This window comes from Hyla sarda, chromosome 10, assembly GCF_029499605.1.
Source record: "Hyla sarda isolate aHylSar1 chromosome 10, aHylSar1.hap1, whole genome shotgun sequence".
In the NCBI taxonomy this organism is placed as follows: Eukaryota; Metazoa; Chordata; class Amphibia; order Anura; family Hylidae; genus Hyla; species Hyla sarda.
The window spans coordinates 144,829,650-144,848,282 of record NC_079198.1 but is presented as its reverse complement, the minus strand read 5'-3'; the positions used below and the strand labels follow the sequence as shown (position 1 = coordinate 144,848,282).

Sequence of the window (18,633 nt, the reverse complement as noted above, 5' to 3'; positions counted from 1 at the left end):
CCTCCATCTATTATTATATCACTATACTGCTCCTCCATCTATTATTATATCACTATACTGCTCCTCCATCTATTATTATATCACTATACTGCTCCTCCATCTATTATTATATCACTATACTCCTCCTCCATCTATTATTATATCACTATACTCCTCCTCCATCTATTATTATATCACTATACTCCTCCTCCATCTATTATTATATCACTATACTCCTCCTCCATCTATTATTATATCACTATACTCCTCCTCCTCCATCTATTATTATATCACTATACTCCTCCTCCTCCATCTATTATTATATCACTATACTGCTCCTCCATCTATTATTATATCACTATACTGCTCCTCCATCTATTATTATATCACTATGCTCCTCCTCCATCTATTATTATATCACTATACTGCTCCTCCTCCATCTATTATTATATCACTATACTGCTCCTCCTCCATCTATTATTATATCACTATACTGCTCCTCCTCCATCTATTATTATATCACTATACTGCTCCTCCTCCATCTATTATTATATCACTATACTCCTCCTCCATCTATTATTATTTATTAAATTATTAATTTACCTGGATAAAGTTGGAGGCCATCACTCTGTGCCTGGTGGCGGTGTCGCCTGTTCTGCACAGCAGGTCGGGCAGCGTTTTTTCCACGCAGTGCGCTGTTTCGCCTTTGCCCAGTTTATGTTTGGGAATATAATGGGTGACGATCATTTTCAGTAGTCTGAGCGAGGCCTGGAACACCTGAGGAGAGGAAACACATTGTGAAGGCTTCAGCGATAGAAGAGAAGACATCGCCATTATATATCTGGGAAATGCAAATAGCGCCGACCCCTTGTAATCCATAGCAATGAGAGCTTCAAGCAGCAATAGCCGGGGTTACTATGTACAGAGATGTAATGGAGTCATCATCTAGTGCAGCGTTTCCCAACCGGGCATGTTGAGAGTTGTAGTCTTGCAACAGCTGGAGGCACCCTGATTGGAACAGAAGATGCAATTGCAAAACTACAACTCTCAGCATGCCCGGACAGCCGTTGGCCCGGGTATGCTGGGAGTTGTAGTTTTGTAACAGCTGGAGGCACCCTGGTTGGTAAAATACTGATTTAAAAGGGTACTCCACTGGAAAACTTTTTTTTTTTTTTTTTATCAAATGGTGCCAGAAAGATAAACAGATTTGTAAATGGCTTCTATTAAAAAAATCTTTACCCTTCCAGTACTTTTTAGCAGCTGTTTTTTAATAGAAGTGATTTACAAATCTGTTTTAACTTTCTGGCACCAGTTCATTAAAAAAAAAAAAAAAAGTTTTCCACCGGAGTACCCCTTTAATGAGCGTACATGCACCAAAGATCTTAGCTTCCAACCAAGATGGAGTCCAATACAAAACAACTTCCCAACACGTTACAGATCAGTGATGGAAAGCCTTTTGGGGTCAGAACTCTATTATGGATTCTGGTCCCAAAAAAATAACTATAAAAATATTAAGACCTTTATAAATTAATTATATTATAAAAATGGGGCAATTCCCGACTGAACCGACTATTTCTCAGTTCTTTAATGTCAGCAGCGTTACAGTAAAATAGAATAAAATACCAACAAGTATAAAATAAGTAAATAAATAAATAAGCAGATATATTGGTTACAACTAATACACAAAAAAACACTATATAGCAAAATCTATAACCCATTGGATGTTCCCATAATAGATAAAACACTCATTACATCTGGTTTTCTCGAAAATAAATCTATAGATTCCATTTTGCGATATATACAGGGGGCGTTTAGCTGTAGCCTTTGGCTGTCCGGGCATGCTGGGAGTTGTAGTTTTGCAACAGCAGGAGGCACATTGGTTGGGAAACACTGGATTAAATGGATCGCCGTCCATCGTATGACTGAGGTCATGTTGTAGTAACAGCACAATGTAGAAGTGTTTTTAGCTTATTCCACTGAGAAGAGATGTATGCTCAGCCAAGCCTAGAGTGCATGTGTATGGGGTGGGGGGTTACCATGTAGCATTATGACTGAAGACGCCATTTTGTTACATTCAAGTCCCGTGATGGGTTGGAGCATGTCGGGGGGTAGAGGAGCGGAGCATGTGGTGGGGGGGGGGGTGTAGCGGAGCGGAGCATGTGGTGGTGGGGGGGGGGTGTAGAGGAGCGGAGCATGTGGTGGGGGGGGGGGGGTGTAGAGGAGCGGAGCATGTGGTGGGGGGGGGGGGTGTAGAGGAGCGGAGCATGTGGTGGGGGGGGGGGGTGTAGAGGAGCGGAGCATGTGGTGGGGGGGGGGGGGTGTAGAGGAGCGGAGCATGTGGAGGCGGGGGGTGTAGAGGAGCGGAGCATGTGGGGGGGGGGTGTAGAGGAGCGGAGCATGTGGGGGGGGGGTGTAGAGGAGCGGAGCATGTGGGGGGGGGGGTGTAGAGGAGCGGAGCATGTGGGGGGGGGGTGTAGAGGAGCGGAGCATGTGGGGGGGGGGTGTAGAGGAGCGGAGCATGTGGGGGGGGGGGGTGTAGAGGAGCGGAGCATGTGGGGGGGGGGGGGGTGTAGAGGAGCGGAGCATGTGGGGGGGGGGGGGTGTAGAGGAGCGGAGCATGTGGGGGGGGGGGGGGTGTAGAGGAGCGGAGCATGTGGGGGGGGGGTGTAGAGGAGCGGAGCATGTGGTGGGGGGGGGTGTAGAGGAGCGGAGCATGTGGTGTGGGGGGGTGTAGAGGAGCGGAGCATGTGGTGGGGGGGGGTGTAGAGGAGCGGAGCATGTGGTGGGGGGGGGGGTGTAGAGGAGCGGAGCATGTGGTGGGGGGGGGGGTGTAGAGGAGCGGAGCATGTGGTGGGGGGGGGGGTGTAGAGGAGCGGAGCATGTGGTGGGGGGGGGGGTGTAGAGGAGCGGAGCATGTGGTGGGGGGGGGGTGTAGAGGAGCGGAGCATGTGGGAGGGGGGGTAGAGGAGCGGAGCATGTGGTGGGGGGGGTGTAGAGGAGCGGAGCATGTGGTGGGGGGGGTGTAGAGGAGCGGAGCATGTGGTGGGGGGGGGTGTAGAGGAGCGGAGCATGTGGTGGGGGGGGGGGGGTGTAGAGGAGCGGAGCATGTGGTGGGGGGGGGGTGTAGAGGAGCGGAGCATGTGGTGGGGGGGGGGGGTGTAGAGGAGCGGAGCATGTGGTGGGGGGGGGGGGTAGAGGAGCGGAGCATGTGGTGGGGGGGGGTGTAGAGGAGCGGAGCATGTGGTGGGGGGGGTGTAGAGGAGCGGAGCATGTGGTGGGGGGGGGGGTGTAGAGGAGCGGAGCATGTGGGGGGGGTAGAGGAGTGACACACAGCAGGGGGCTCCTCTCTTTGCACCAGACATTACACAATCATCATAGTCTGGAATGTTCCTTTACAGACATTTATATATGAGCCCAGTAACAAGTTGCGGCAGTAGAAATAGGCTTAACTGTACCTTGTTACACGGCGCCGCGCCAGGACGAGGCGCCAGTTCTGGAAGCTGCGCTACATAATGCCCAGAGATCAAACCCCGGGGAACTGGAAGAATTCAACAAATCGTCACATCCAAGTATCTACAGCGGGGGGCTCAAATTATCTGGGGGTAACGGCTGAGTGAGGCTGGGCCGCATGTGCCCCTCACATATAATGCCCCCATCATGTGCCCCTCACATATAATGCCCCCATCATGTGCCCCTCACATATAATGCCCCCATCATGTGCCCCTCACATATAATGCCCCCCATCATGTGCCCCTCACATATAATGCCCCCCATCACGTGCCCCTCACATATAATGCCCCCATCATGTGCCCCTCACATATAATGCCCCCATCATGTGCCCCTCACATATAATGCCCCCATCATGTGCCCCTCACATATAATGCCCCCCATCATGTGCCCCTCACATATAATGTCCTCATCATGTGCCCCTCACATATAATGCCCCCATCATGTGCCCCTCACATATAATGCCCCCATCATGTGCCCCTCACATATAATGCCCCCATCATGTGCCCCTCACATATAATGCCCCCATCATGTGCCCCTCACATATAATGTCCTCATCATGTGCCCCTCACATATAATGCCCCCCATCATGCGCCCCTCACATATAATAACCCCATCATGTGCCCCTCACTTATAATGCCCCCATCACGTGCCCCTCACATATAATGCCCCCATCACGTGCCCCTCACATATAATGCCCCCATCACGTGCCCCTCACATATAATGCCCCCATCACGTGCCCCTCACATATAATGCCCCCATCACGTGCCCCTCACATATAATGCCCCCATCACGTGCCCCTCACATATAATGCCCCCATCACGTGCCCCTCACATATAATGCCCCCATCACGTGCCCCTCACATATAATGCCCCCATCACGTGCCCCTCACATATAATGCCCCCATCATGTGCTCCTCACATATAATGCCCCCATCATGTGCTCCTCACATATAATGCCCCCATCATGCGTCCCTCACATATAATGCCCCCATCATGTGCCCCTCACATATAATGCCCCCATAATACACCCCTCAGCACAGATTCTCCACCTGGACAGCGCTACTTACATCAGCCTTGGGGAAGTCCCCGCAGGCAAATGTAAGTGTCAGTTCAGTGATGGGGCAAGACTGGTTGCCCCGTCATATGTGCACCGGGTCCCATGTAGCAGTGTTTGCCGAAGTGTGTGAAGTTACCCGAAGCTAAATACCTGAAGAAGTCACCTGCCCGGCAGCTGGAACTGCATGTCCCGGGCGTTGGGCGATACAAATTCCAGATCCCTGGTGAGGGTTGCAAAATCTTGTTCCGCGGGGCGAGAGTTTGAGACCCCTGATCTAAATAATAGTTTCCATATAAGAAGTGGAAATAAATCATCATTAACTCTAAAGCTTTGTGTTTCCAGCGCCGAACATGGTTTGATGACGGCAAATACTTGTTACCAAGTACATGAATTCTGCTCCGGCTAAAAGACCGCGACCGCAATCCTCCGGTAGATAATAATAATTATAATAATAATAATAATAATAATGCACCATGGGGCCTGGAGAAGAAGAACCATAACACGCTGGTAAAACTAAACTGCAGGTGCAATCCGTGTCAGTGTAACCACATGGTACAGGAGTGGTGTGCGCCAAAGTCTAGATGGATGGTAGAATTATTGGGCCATCGAGCCATCACACACAGGGATCTGCAGATCTGACAATCACAAGTGTTACCTGATGATGTGCGATACAAATATATCCAAACATTCAGGTGTCAAATCATAAGTGTCATTGAAATCCCTACATGAAAAAGGCGCCGCAGCAGATCTGCACTGACATCTGCACCAAATCCCTGCAGATTTAGGGAAGAATGTGCAAAGATTTCAAGATAAAAAAATAAAATGAATCACAGGATAGAATATAGTATGATGAGATCAATGGACCCCCCCTCTCCACAATAGCGTCATGATGTCCATCCCTGGTGGGTAGTAGTTAGTCCCAATCAATGTGTATTAAGGCCAAGGGACATGACCACCGGGGGCATCTGAGAACCAACGCTATGTTCTGCTCTCTTGGCGTAGACCCGGCAGCATAATGGGAGTGCTGCCACTACAACCTCTATATGCCATATCTCTGACTTCTAAACATAGTGTTGGTTCTCAGATGCCCCCGGTGGTCATGTCCCTTGGCCTTTATATACATTGATTGGGACTAACTACTACCCACCAGGGATGGACATCATGACGCTATTGTGGAGAGGGGGGTCCATTGATCTCATCATACTATATTCTATCCTGTGATTCATTACCTGTATTATGGTGGCTACACATAAGCAACTTCAGGATTGTTCATTGTAGTTGCTGCTCTAACATAGGAAATTTACCCCTCTTGTATTACTACAACTCTGAGTGATTTTGAACTTGACTACGTAAAACTGTTACAAGTCAGTGAAACTATCAATCCATGGTGGACTCTATTGACATGTGATCTTTATTTATAGTTGTATTCACTATATGGTTTAAATTGGTGGATTTTAAATATATATTACAGTAAAAGTTATGTTTTAAGCACCTTATTTTTCCTTTTGGGATATACATTTATGATTTGAGCTCAAGGTGACAATAATTTGCCAACTAGGGTACCCGTGTAGCCCAGTTATCCATACACGTTATCTTGGTTAAAAAAAAAAAATGGTCCAGATATATTAAAATGATCTAAATCTGAGACAGACGTTACTTTCCCTAAAGACAATTTCCTGCCTACCCCAAGCGGTGAATCCCAACTTGGAGCCGGCCCATACACTGCACTAATGTGCTGGGACGTCAGAACACGAGGGGTTAACACAATAAGCAACAAACAGGATTAAGGACTTAATACACAGCATGAAAGCTAAATAGCAACTAACAGGACTAAGGACTTAATACAACGCAGGAAAAATAAATAGCAACAAACAGGAATATCAAGGCAAGATAAAGCATACTGACAATAATAAAAAGATAAACGGCAGATATTATAAAATGTACAAGACCTGGATATGCAGGGGATGAACAGGTTAACTGATGTCAGACACCATACAGGTCAGGATACTAGAACACAATTCACACTAGACAGTTACAAGAAAAAACTTCAAAAGCCAAACTCCATAACATGGAGGAATACGGGTCAACATACTACATGTGACAGTCACAGACTACGGTGCTATCTGAAACATAGTTCAAATTAGCAGCAAGCAATACCAGCAGATCTGGGATCTAAATAACCCCACCTGGGAGCCTATTGGCTTGAAACATTAACACTATCCTGACCAAAGTACACAACATGCAAAAACTGGTCAGACATAAAAAGCAGGTGTGAATACACACAAACACAGAAAAACATGGAAAATAGACATTACAGGTCTACTTTAAGTTTAAACCAACTATTTATTGAACAAGCGCCAGAATATGCATCAAAATTTGGCACACTTTTTTTTACACAAAAGCCCCACCCCTTTCAAGTGAAGCCACACCTCATTGTAAAAAAAGAAAATGGCAGCAGCACACTTGGTCAACAAAATGGAGGCTCCTAGCGCACTTTATTATCAAAACGTGTCCCCCCATCCACCACGCGGAGATGGCCTCATATCGGATGGGACCCTAACACATTCCATAATCCATTTTATTGACCAAGTGTGCTGCTGCCATTTTCTTTTTTTACATGTTTTGTACTTGCCAGAGCAGCGTGCAGATTCACAACATACTCCCAGAATAATCCACAACACCGGCCGATTTAGGGTATATTCACACATCCAGGATCTGTTTAGATATCATCCAACACAGCATCAAGTCATATCAGTGTGGATGAAGCCTTAAAGGTGTACTCCACTGCTAGATGTTATCCCCTATCGATCGCGATGTTATCCCCTATCGATGTTCTCCCCCCTGATCGCGGGGGGCGGCCGCGGCACCCCAGTCATCCAGTGCACGGATTGTCTATGGGGGGAGGCGTGACTGGTGAACACAGCTGCTAGAAGGCAGACCAGAGAAGAAGACCCCATGATGTTTGTCAGAGCAGGTAAGGGAACCTCCATCCACCATCTTGGCTGGTCAGATCCCTGCAGCCGTGCCGTGGGCAATCCGATCAGCCATTACAACCGATGCTTTGCTGCAGATGCCTTGATCAATATTGATCATGGCATCTGAGGGGTTAATGGCGGACATTGGCATGATTGCTGATGTCCGCCATTACCAGCCGATCCCTAGCTGCTGATAGCTCCTGTGCTCCCTTCATGTATAGGACATTAATGTACGTCCTGGTGTGTTCAGTACCGGACACATGGCCGTACATTTATGTCCTTAAGGGGTTAAAGGTGGAATTCCCTTTTAAGAAGCAGAATACACTGCGCTCACCCCTCTCGTCCGCTCATCGGGATCCCTTCCCAGAAGCAGCTGTAACCAATTAAGATATCATCTCCACCAAACCCGCGCCGGCTCCCTCCGAGGGTGGTTTATTTTCCGCTGGTTCGTACATTACTCATGTAACCATTGTCACGGAGTCCAAGAAGCGCAGGAAATGACAAGTACCGGGCATCTTAGGTCTCTTTGTTTAGAGCAGAGGGTACGACAAGCCTGGGGGTCCCGGAGGAGACTCAGAGGGCCGCCGAGTCCCCGCAGCTTCACTATGGCAGCGACACAGAATAACAATGATCCAGAACGCACCATTACAATTAGTCATTAGAGGTTCTGGCAGCGTCTACCTGGAAAGTGTTACCAGCCGTGTTTATGGCTCCATGATATCCCGAAGACCAAGAGGTCGGGCTTCATTATTTCTCCCAACTAGGATGCATCCAGCTGTTCCATAAACTACAACTCCCAGCATTCCCGGACAGCCTTTGGCCCGTCACTAATTTTCGGAATTGGAAACTAAAATATTATTTTCTATACAGTCAGGAAACATAAAAAAAACTTACTGTATGTCTGGCCCAAGAAGGATGGAAAATAAGTTATTTTCCCTGCACTTTTATTTTAATTTAAAGTTTATCTCTGACATATTTCTGGTGAAGATTGGTATACTCCTATGGGCATCCTATTGGTATACTCCTATGGGCGTCCTATTGGTATACTCCTATGGGCGTCCTATTGGTATACTCCTATGGGTGTCCTATTGGTATACTCCTGTGGGTGTCCTATTGGTATACTCCTGTGGGCGTCCTATTGGTATACTCCTATGGGCGTCCTATTGGTATACTCCTATGGGCGTCCTATTGGTATACTCCTATGGGCGTCCTATTGGTATACTCCTATGGGCGTCCTATTGGTATACTCCTATGGGGGTCCTATTGGTATACTCCTATGGGCGCCCTATTGGTATACTCCTATGGGCGCCCTATTGGTATACTCCTATGGGCGCCCTATTGGTATACTCCTATGGGCGCCCTATTGGTATACTCCTATGGGCGCCCTATTGGTATACTCCTATGGGCGCCCTATTGGTATACTCCTATGGGCGCCCTATTGGTATACTCCTATGGGCGCCCTATTGGTATACTCCTATGGGCGTCCTATTGGTATACTCCTATGGGCGTCCTATTGGTATACTCCTATGGGCGTCCTATTGGTATACTCCTATGGGCGTCCTATTGGTATACTCCTATGGGCGTCCTATTGGTATACTCCTATGGGCGTCCTATTGGTATACTCCTATGGGCGTCCTATTGGTATACTCCTATGGGCGTCCTATTGGTATACTCCTATGGGCGTCCTATTGGTATACTCCTATGGGCGTCCTATTGGTATACTCCTATGGGCGTCCTATTGGTATACTCCTATGGGCGCCCTATTGGTATACTCCTATGGGTGCCCTATTGGTATATTCCTATGGGTGTCCTATTGGTATACTCCTATCGGTGCCCTATTGGTATACTCCTATCGGTGCCCTATCGGTATTCCATGTGTGGTCTGACCAGTACTGTACACAGTATTCCATGTGTGGTCTGACTAGTACTGTACACAGTATTCCATGTGTGGTCTGACCAGTACTGTACACAGTATTCCATGTGTGGTCTGACTAGTGATTTGTACAGCAGTAGAATTATTTCCCGTCAGTGATTCACATCAGGGAGATTTTTCGATCTATCCTTGGTCTGTGGAGATCTCTGCAGTTACTCACTGAGGACACTTTGTCTTTGATGGCTCTCCGGATCAGGAACACGGCCGCCCTCAGCATGTTCTTCAGCTCATCCTTGGAGGTGGTTGTGGGGACGTCGGACAGCTTCTTATACACGGCCACCAAGGCATCTTCTCTGTATGACCACGTCTTGGAATAAGCTCCTGCAACCTAAGAGATAACATTTACTGACACCACATTCATCCGTGAAGACCATCTTCTCCCTCGCTCATCTGACATTCTTACCAAGGCTTCACCGAAGACTTCAATGGCGGATCCGGCCTCTCTCAGAGCTTTCTCCGTCAGCGGTTCTGGCTCCCCGGTGATCCGGCTTCTGGGGGTGTCCCCAATAATATCCTCACTTACGTCCGGCTCCAGGTAAGTAAACACCTCGTCCTTCTGCTTCCGCTGAGCTGGAAGAGGCCGCTCATCATACGGTAAAGCATCAACCTTAAAAGAAGAACCAGAAGGAGATTTAGAGGGATTCCATAGACATCCTTAGGGTACGTTCCAACGAGCGGATCCCCAGCACGTATTATGCTGCGGATCCGCCGCTGAAGGACCGCTGTATGCTGCATTTACAGGTACCTGCTTGGAGCATCAATGCGCCGCTACGAGCAGACACACTGAAGCGATGTGCGAGTCGCTGCACATGCGCGGTGTACTCACACACATCACGGCCGCTCTCCCTGCTCTATGAGCTAGGCCGAGAGCTGCCGCGATGTGCGAGTATACTGCGCATGCGCAAGGCAAATCGCACATCACAGTGTGTCTGCTTGTAGCAGCGTACCGCCCCCGCCGAGCACGCACCTGTAAAGGCAGCATACAGCGGTCCTTCAGCGGCGGATCGGCAGTGTAATACGCGCTGGGGATCCGCTCGTGTGAACGTACCCTTATAAAGACAAGTTATAATATAAAGATATAGACGCTGCAGCTCACATATTAGTCACGGCAGAACCACAGAAACAAGTGGCTGCTGCGGCTCCTCTTTACTGGTCATCTAATGGCTCCAAGTAAACACCTGATGTCTATGGTAGAAATAATTCCTTCACTGTCTAGTGAAAATTATGGCCTCGGCCAAATACACACAGCAGATCTAACACCTCAGGGGCGGTGTTTCCCAACTAGGGTGCCCTGGAGGCACCCTGGTTGGGAAACACTGTTCTAGGGGGAACATAAGAAGATGTGACTTCTTGGTTCTCGGGATATCCTTAACCATTAAAGAGTACCTGTCATCAACTAAACTTTCCCTGATCCCCCTCCCCATCTGTCCCTTACTCTAACTATGCCTATCCCTGTGTTTATTGAGGTTTAAAACGCTGTGGAAATACCATTTTTTATCCCTCTTCATTAGCTCAGGAGCACTGTCTTTCTGAGGGGTGGAAGGAGGCGGGTCCCGGCAGGCATGATGTCACATGAAGCCTGGCCGGGACTCTGCTTCTGCCAGTCTTCCTGTATGCTGCTCTCCCTCTGCAGCAGTGTTTCCCAATCAGGGTACCTCCAGCTGTTGCAAAACAACTCCCAGCATGCCCAGACAGCCAACAGCTGTCCGGGCATGCTGGGAGTTGTAGTTTTGCAACAGCTGGAGGCACCCTGGCTGGGAAACACTGCTCTGCAGTGTGCATACAGACTAAGTACAGGGGAGGGACGGCAGCCTCTGTCTCTCTCTCTCTCTCTGCACTAAAAAGTCAATGCGGAGAACCAGGGGTGGTGGGAGCAATTACAGAGGCAGTAATTAAGATGAATGTCAGGCTGGGGGCGAGTCCTGAGCTGAGAGTACTGAACTTCCTGTGGAAGGACCAGAGCCCTTTCAGCATTAGTCCTAAAAGCTGTAAATTTACTATGAAAAGCATAGGAAGCTGCCTGCAGACCAGGCATAGAAGAGAGACTCCTAGTGGCCAAAAGTATAAAATGAAAAAACTGGTATAAATATTAATATTTTTTAATGAAGATATATTACAATATGTCTTCATTAATGATTAGGAACAACATATTAAAAGTTTTTGTTGATGACAGGTTCTCTTTAACCCCTTCATGACCCAGCCCATTTTCACCTTCATGACCTGGGAATTTTTTGAAAATCTGACCAGTCACTTTAAACATTAATAACTCTGATGCTTTTACTTATCATTCTGATTCAGAGACTGTTTTTTCGTGACATATTCTACTTTATGTTATTGGTAAAATTTCACTGATATTTGTATCCTTTCTTGGTAAAAAATCTAAAAATTTCATGAAAATTTTGAAAATTTAGCATTTTTCTAACTTTGAAAGTCTCTGCTTGAAAGGAAAATGGATATTCCAAATAAATTACATATTGATTCACATATACAATATGTCTACTTTGTGTTTGCATAAAAAAATTGACAAGTTTTTACTTTTGGAAGACACCAGAGGGCTTCAAAGTTCCGCAGCAATTTTCCAATTTTTCTCAAGATTTTCAAAATCGTAATTTTTCAGGGCCCAGTTCAGGTTGGAAGTGGATTTTAAGGGTCTTCATATTAGAAATACCCCATAAATTACCCCATTATAAAAACTGCACCCCCAAAGTATTCAAAATGACATTCAGTAAGTGTGTTAACCCTTTAGGTGTTTCACAGGAATAGCAGCAAAGTGAAGGAGAAAATTCTAAATCTTCATTTTTTACACTCGCATTTTCTTGTAGACCCAATTTTTGAATTTTTACAAGGGGTAAAAGGAGAGAAATCACCCTAAAATTTGTAACCCAATTTCTCTCGAGTAAGGAAATACCTCATATGCGTATGTAAAGTGTTCGGCGGGCGCAGTAGAGAGCTCAGAAGGGAAGGAGTGACAATGGGATTTGGAGAGTGAGTTTTTCTGAAAGGGTTTTTGGGGGGCATGTCCCATTTAGGAAGCCCCTATGGTGCCAGAACAGTGGACCCCCCCCCACATGTGACCCCATTTTGGAAACTATACCCCTCATGGAATTTAATAAGGGGTGCAGTGAGCATTTACACCCAACTGGCGTTTGACAGATATTTGAAACAGTGGACTGTGCAAATGAAAAATTTTATTTTTCATTTTCACAGACCACTGTTCCAAAAATCTGTCATACACCAGTGGGGTGTAAATGCTCACTGCACCCCTTATTATATTCCATGAGGGGTATAGTTTCCAAAATGGGGTCACATATGGATATTTATTGTTTTGCGTTTGTCAGAACTGCTGTAACAATCAGCCACCCCTGTGCAAATCACCTCAAATGTACATGGTGCACTCTCCCTTCTGGGCCTTGTTGTGCGCCCCCAGAGCACTTTGTGCCCACATATGGGGTATCTCCGTACTCAGGAGAAATTGCATTACAAATTTAGAGGGTCTTTTTTCCCTTTTACCTCTTGTGAAAATGAAAAGTATAGGGCAACACCAGCATGTCAGTGCAAAAAATTTATTTTTTTACACTAACATGCTGGTGTAGACCCCAACTTCACCTTTTCATAAGGGGTTAAAGAAGAAAAAGCCCCCCAAAATTTGTAAGGCAATTTCTCCCGAGTATGGCGATACCCCATATGTGTCCAAAAACTGTTGCCCTGAAATACGACAGAGCTCCAAAGTGAGAGCGCCATGCGCATTTGAGGCCTGAATTAGGGATTTGCATAGGGGTGGACATAGGGGTATTCTACGCCAGTGATTCCCAAACAGGGTGCCTCCAGCTGTTGCAAAACTCCCAGCATGCCTGGACAGTCAATGGCTGTCCGGCAATACTGGGAGTTATTATTTTGCAACAGCTGGAGGCTCCGTTTTGGAAACAGTAGCGTACCAGACGTTTTTCATTTTTTGGGGGGAGGGGGGCTGTGTAGGGGTATGTGTATATGTAGTGTTTTTTACTTTTTATTTTAGGTTAGTGTTAGTGTAGTGTTTTTAGGGTACAGTCACATGGGCAGAGGTTCACAGCAAGTTTGCCGCTGGAAGTTTGAGCTGCAGCGCAAAATTTGCGCCATCTCAAACTTGCAGCACTCACTGTAAACCTCCGCCCATGTGAGTGTACCCTGTACATTCACATTGGGGGGAGGGGGCAAACATCCAGCTGTTGCAAACTCCGAGCATGCCCTTTGGCTGTCCGTGCATGCTGGGAGTTGTAGTTTTGCAACAGCTGGAGGAACACTGGTTTGGAAACACTAAGTTAAGTAATAAACTTTCAAGTGTTTTGCAACCAAACTTAGTGTTTCCAAACCAGTGTGCCTCCAGCTGTTGCAAAACTACAACTCCCAGCATGCATGGTCTGTCAGTGCATGCTGGGAGTTATAGTTTTGCAACAATTGCAACAGCTGGAGGCACTGAGGTAGGAAATGGACAATGTTTCCCAACTAGTGTGCCTCCAGTTGTTGCAAAACTACAACTCCCAGCATGCCCAGGCTGCCAAGGCATGCTGGAAGTTGTAGTTCGGCAATATCTGAAGGATCAGATGTTGCCGAACTACAACTTCCAGCATGCTTGGGCAGTCTGGGCATGCTGGGAGTTGTAGTTTTGCAACATCTGGAGGTCCACACTTTGGAGACCACTGTATAATGGTCTCCAATCTGTGCTCTTCCAGATGTTAGAGAACTACAACTCCCAGCATGCCTGGACAGACTGAGCATGCTGAGATTTGTAGTTTTGCAACATCTGGAAGAGCACAGATTGGAGACCATTATACAGTGGTCTCCAAACTGTGGGCCTCCAGATGTTGCAAAACTACAACTCCCAGCATGCCCAGAAAGCCAAAGGCTGTCTGGGCATGCTGGGAGTTGCAGTTTTGAAACTCTCAGAGGCAGCAGTGAGATCGCTTTACGGCGATCTCACTGCTGCCAATGAAGATGCCGCACTGCTGCTGCAAACTCACCGCCGGGACGCAGCACAGCCGGGACCGCATGGAGGACGCCGGGACCGCCGGGACCGCTCGGGACACCGCTCGGACGGGTAAGTGACGCTGGGGGACGGGTCAGGGACACTTAACAGAGCGGTGTGTGTCCCCGATCCCCGTGATCGGAACTCACACACCGCGCTGCTATCAACTAGTCAGATTTGACCAGCTGATAGCAGCGATCGCTGGGGTGGGGTGGGGGTTGAAACCCCCCGTGGTAGCACGGTAAGATGGCTGGCTATCAGTGATAACCACCATGTTTCCGGGCGCTGCGGGGTGCCGCAAGTAGCGGCAGTAATGTTCATGACGTACCTGTATGTCATGGGTCGGGAACACCTTGCCACCCATGACGTACAGGTATGTCATAGGTCGGGAAGGAGTTAACACACCTGTTCGGTCATTTTCTGACCGTATGAGACTTTTTGGCTCGGACTGAAAATCATGGTCTACTCAGTCCGGGCCTCAGATACGGTCAGAAACAAAGGTCGGGACACTCACCTCTAAATGTTTGTAGAGATGTCACCTTGTTACAGTTATACAAGAAACAGGGGATGCGGTATTTATCCTGCCGCTTATGAACAATAAACACATTAAAGAAAAGGCGGCTGGACCGGCCAATCACAACAGAAGGTTTTGTTTTGATAAAATAAGCTGCCAACAGAGGTGTCTGGCAGCGGCTATAGCTTGTGTATAAGAACCTGAAGACAATATAAATACCCTTCAGATAACCTGTCACCTCATCAACATAAAGGTCTCTGGCAGCGGCTATTTCATGTTTATAACAATCTGAAGAATCAATGTATATACCTTTCAGATAACCTGTCACCTCATCAGCATAGAGGTGTCTGGCAGCGGCTATTTCATGTGTATAATAACCTGTCACCTCATCAGCTCCATTTATACTGATTGTAATTAAAATCTTGGGTTCTGCACAGCCTGTGGTCTCCAAACTGTGAACTTCGGCCAATGGCTGTCTGGGCATGCTGGGAGTTGTAGTTCTGCAACAGCTGAAGGTCCACAGTATGGAGACCATGGTGCTAAACCAACCAGTTCCTTATAAGACTCTGGATCCTGTCATCTACTGGTCTAGTGACATATTAATTGCGAGTCCAGACATCCCGGAACGTACATTGATCCCTGGTAGAGTTGCGGCTGGAGTTGGAGCTGGAGGAGGCGATGGCGAGCGATGCGGGGGATCCGGCTTAGGAGAGGCGACTTTCATCGGTTTCTCTGGCGCCACTTTTCTCTCCCTCCTATTCTTCTTTTCTGTACTTCTCTCCTTTTCCGGCTGCGGAGAGGCGGCCGCTCTTTGCTGCTGAATCTGCGGACTGGACGGAAGCTCCAAAGGGTCCAGAGACGGATCAGGATCTCTGCGGATCTGAGGATAATGAGATACAGAAGAAGATCGAGTCAGAGGATATAGAGAACAAATGTATTCAGCTTTATATAACAATCAGGGGAACGTAAGGAGAGGGTCCTGCCGAGCCCACCAGAATGTGAGCGAACCGGACCCCCGGAATGATAGAATCCCAACTAATCTATGACAACAAGGATGTAGCAACCAGCAGAATAGTGAGTACAGCTCTGGGGTATAATACAGGATATAACTCTGGATCAGTACAGGATAAGTAATGTAATGTATGTACACAGTGACCTCACCAGCAGAATAGTGAGTACAGCTCTGAAGTATAATACAGGATATAACTCAGGATCAGTACAGGATAAGTAATGTAATGTATATACACAGTGACCTCACCAGCAGAATAGTGAGTACAGCTCTGGAGTATAATACAGGATATAACACAGGATCAGTAATGTATGTACACAGTGACCTCACCAGCAGAATAGTGAGTACAGCTCTATAGAGTATAATACAGGATATAACTCAGGATCAGTGCAGGATAAGTAATGTAATGTATATACACAGTGATCTCACCAGCAGAATAGTGAGTACAGCTCTGGAGTATAATACAGGATATAACTCAGGATCAGTACAGGATAAGTAATGTAATGTATATACACAGTGATCTCACCAGCAGAACAGTGAGTACAGCTCTGGGGTATAATACAGGATATAACTCAGGATCAGTACAGGATAAGTAATGTAATGTATATACACAGTGACCTCACCAGCAGAATAGTGAGTACAGCTCTGGAGTATAATACAGGATATAACTGAGGATCAGTACAGGATAAGTAATGTATGTACACAGTGACCTCACCAGCAGAATAGTGAGTACAGCTCTGGAGTATAATACAGGATATAACTCAGGATCAGTACAGGATAAGTAATGTAATGTATGTACACAGTGATCTCACCAGCAGAATAGTGAGTACAGCTCTGGGGTATAATACAGGATATAACTCAGGATCAGTACAGGATAAGTAATGTAATGTATGTACACAGTGACCTCACCAGCAGAATAGTGAGTACAGCTCTGGAGTATAATACAGGATAAGTAATGTAATGTATGTACACAGTGATCTCACCAGCAGAATAGTGAGTACAGCTCTGGAGTATAATACAGGATATAACTCAGGATCAGTACAGGATAAGTAATGTAATGTATATACACAGTGACCTCACCAGCAGAATAGTGAGTGCAGCTCTGGAATATAATACATGATATAACTCAGGATCAGTACAGGATAAGTAATGTAATGTATGTACACAGTGATCTCACCAGCAGAATAGTAAGTACAGTTCTGGAGTATAATACAGGATATAACTCCGGATCAGTACAGGATAAGTAATGTAATGTATATACACAGTGACCTCACCAGCAGAATAGTGAGTACAGCTCTGGAGTATAATACAGGATATAACTCCGGATCAGTACAGGATAAGTAATGTAATGTATATACACAGTGATCTCACCAGCAGAATAGTGAGTACAGCTCTGGAGTATAATACAGGATATAACTCAGGATCAGTACAGGATAAGTAATGTAATGTATGTACACAGTGACCTCACCAGCAGAATAGTGAGTACAGCTCTGGAGTATAATACAGGATATAACTCAGGATCAGTACAGGATAAGTAATGTAATGTATGTACACAGTGACCTCACCAGCAGAATACTGAGTACAGCTCTGGAGTGGGAGCCAATCAGTTGTGGGTGTGGTTCTGCTTCAGTTCAGCTGTGTGGTGGTGTCTGCTGTGCCTCCTGAGCTCCAGGGAATTACCACCTGTTCCACCTGGGACCTGCTTCCTCCTCCCCAGGGAGGGAGTGGGTTTCCAGGGATGAGTGAGGGAGGCGAGGCCCAGGCTTCTGCCTCCAGGAGTAGGCCGCAGGGAGGCAGGAGAGGCCAGCAAGCTGCCTGTACATCAGAAGATTTGGGGGTTAGGCGATCCACCCGGAGTCGCAGCAATGTCACTCCAACACCCCCCACAGAGGCAAGAGGCCGAAAGGTTTCTGGAAACGAGGATCCCAATTTGGGAAAGCTGGGTGCTGCCAGCAGAAAGCCAAAGTCATCTGGAGGAAGGCAGAGTACTCACGGAGGTGAAGCCGACCTCAGTGAGGAAGGCTGGGGAATGCTGAGGACCCGGGAGTCTATTTCCACCTATACTACCCGGGTCGTAAGTCACCTCCGTGAGTATGAAGACGCCAGCAAAGCTGTGAGGAGGCTTCAGGAGGAACTTCGCCATGTCCGTTCTAGGCTGGAGGTTACCCCAAAGAAGAAGAAGCCTGAAGTCCAGGCACAGATAAAAGGTCTGATGGCTGAAATAAATGCTTTGGAGGAAAGAAAGGAGGAATTGCTGGAGATGAGTGGACCATTTAAAGAAAAACTGAAAAATCAAGAGCGTTTCAGAGAAATGGATGAAAAGAAACAGAGAAGGTTGATGGGGCTGCAACCTGAGAGCCAGGTGGATGATGTGGAGGAGATGGAGGAAGAACAACAGCCAGATCCACCTGGTGGCCTGTCGCAACAGCAGCAGGCCCCGTACAGTGGGCCCCCTGCACAGCAGCCAGCAATATCACCTGCCGACTCAGGGGAGGACAGTGACAACAGCTACCAGGGAGGGGCGCTAATGGCCCAGATACGTATGCTGGAATCCCCAGTGTGTCCTCAGAATCTGGTGTTCGGAGATGAGCTGCCAGATGAGGCACCTGGGGGTAAGAGGAAGAAGACCAAGCCAAAGCAGCAAGAAGTGGTGAG

The 18,633-nt window shown here is 47.2% G+C and overlaps 1 protein-coding gene across 1 annotated transcript in view; it reads right to left on the bottom strand.

Annotated features, from left to right (window-relative positions):
• CEP104 (centrosomal protein 104) overlaps window positions 1-18,633 on the bottom strand; it is a 120,050-nt gene that overhangs the window by 60,508 nt on the left and 40,909 nt on the right. Inside the window, exons 9-12 of the mRNA XM_056544355.1 lie at window positions 15,601-15,849; window positions 9,857-10,060; window positions 9,614-9,781; window positions 583-756 (exon numbers count right to left, since the gene is read on the bottom strand). Of these exons, the coding sequence (XP_056400330.1) occupies window positions 583-756; window positions 9,614-9,781; window positions 9,857-10,060; window positions 15,601-15,849 (795 nt within the window). The remainder of the gene's footprint in view (window positions 1-582; window positions 757-9,613; window positions 9,782-9,856; window positions 10,061-15,600; window positions 15,850-18,633) is intronic.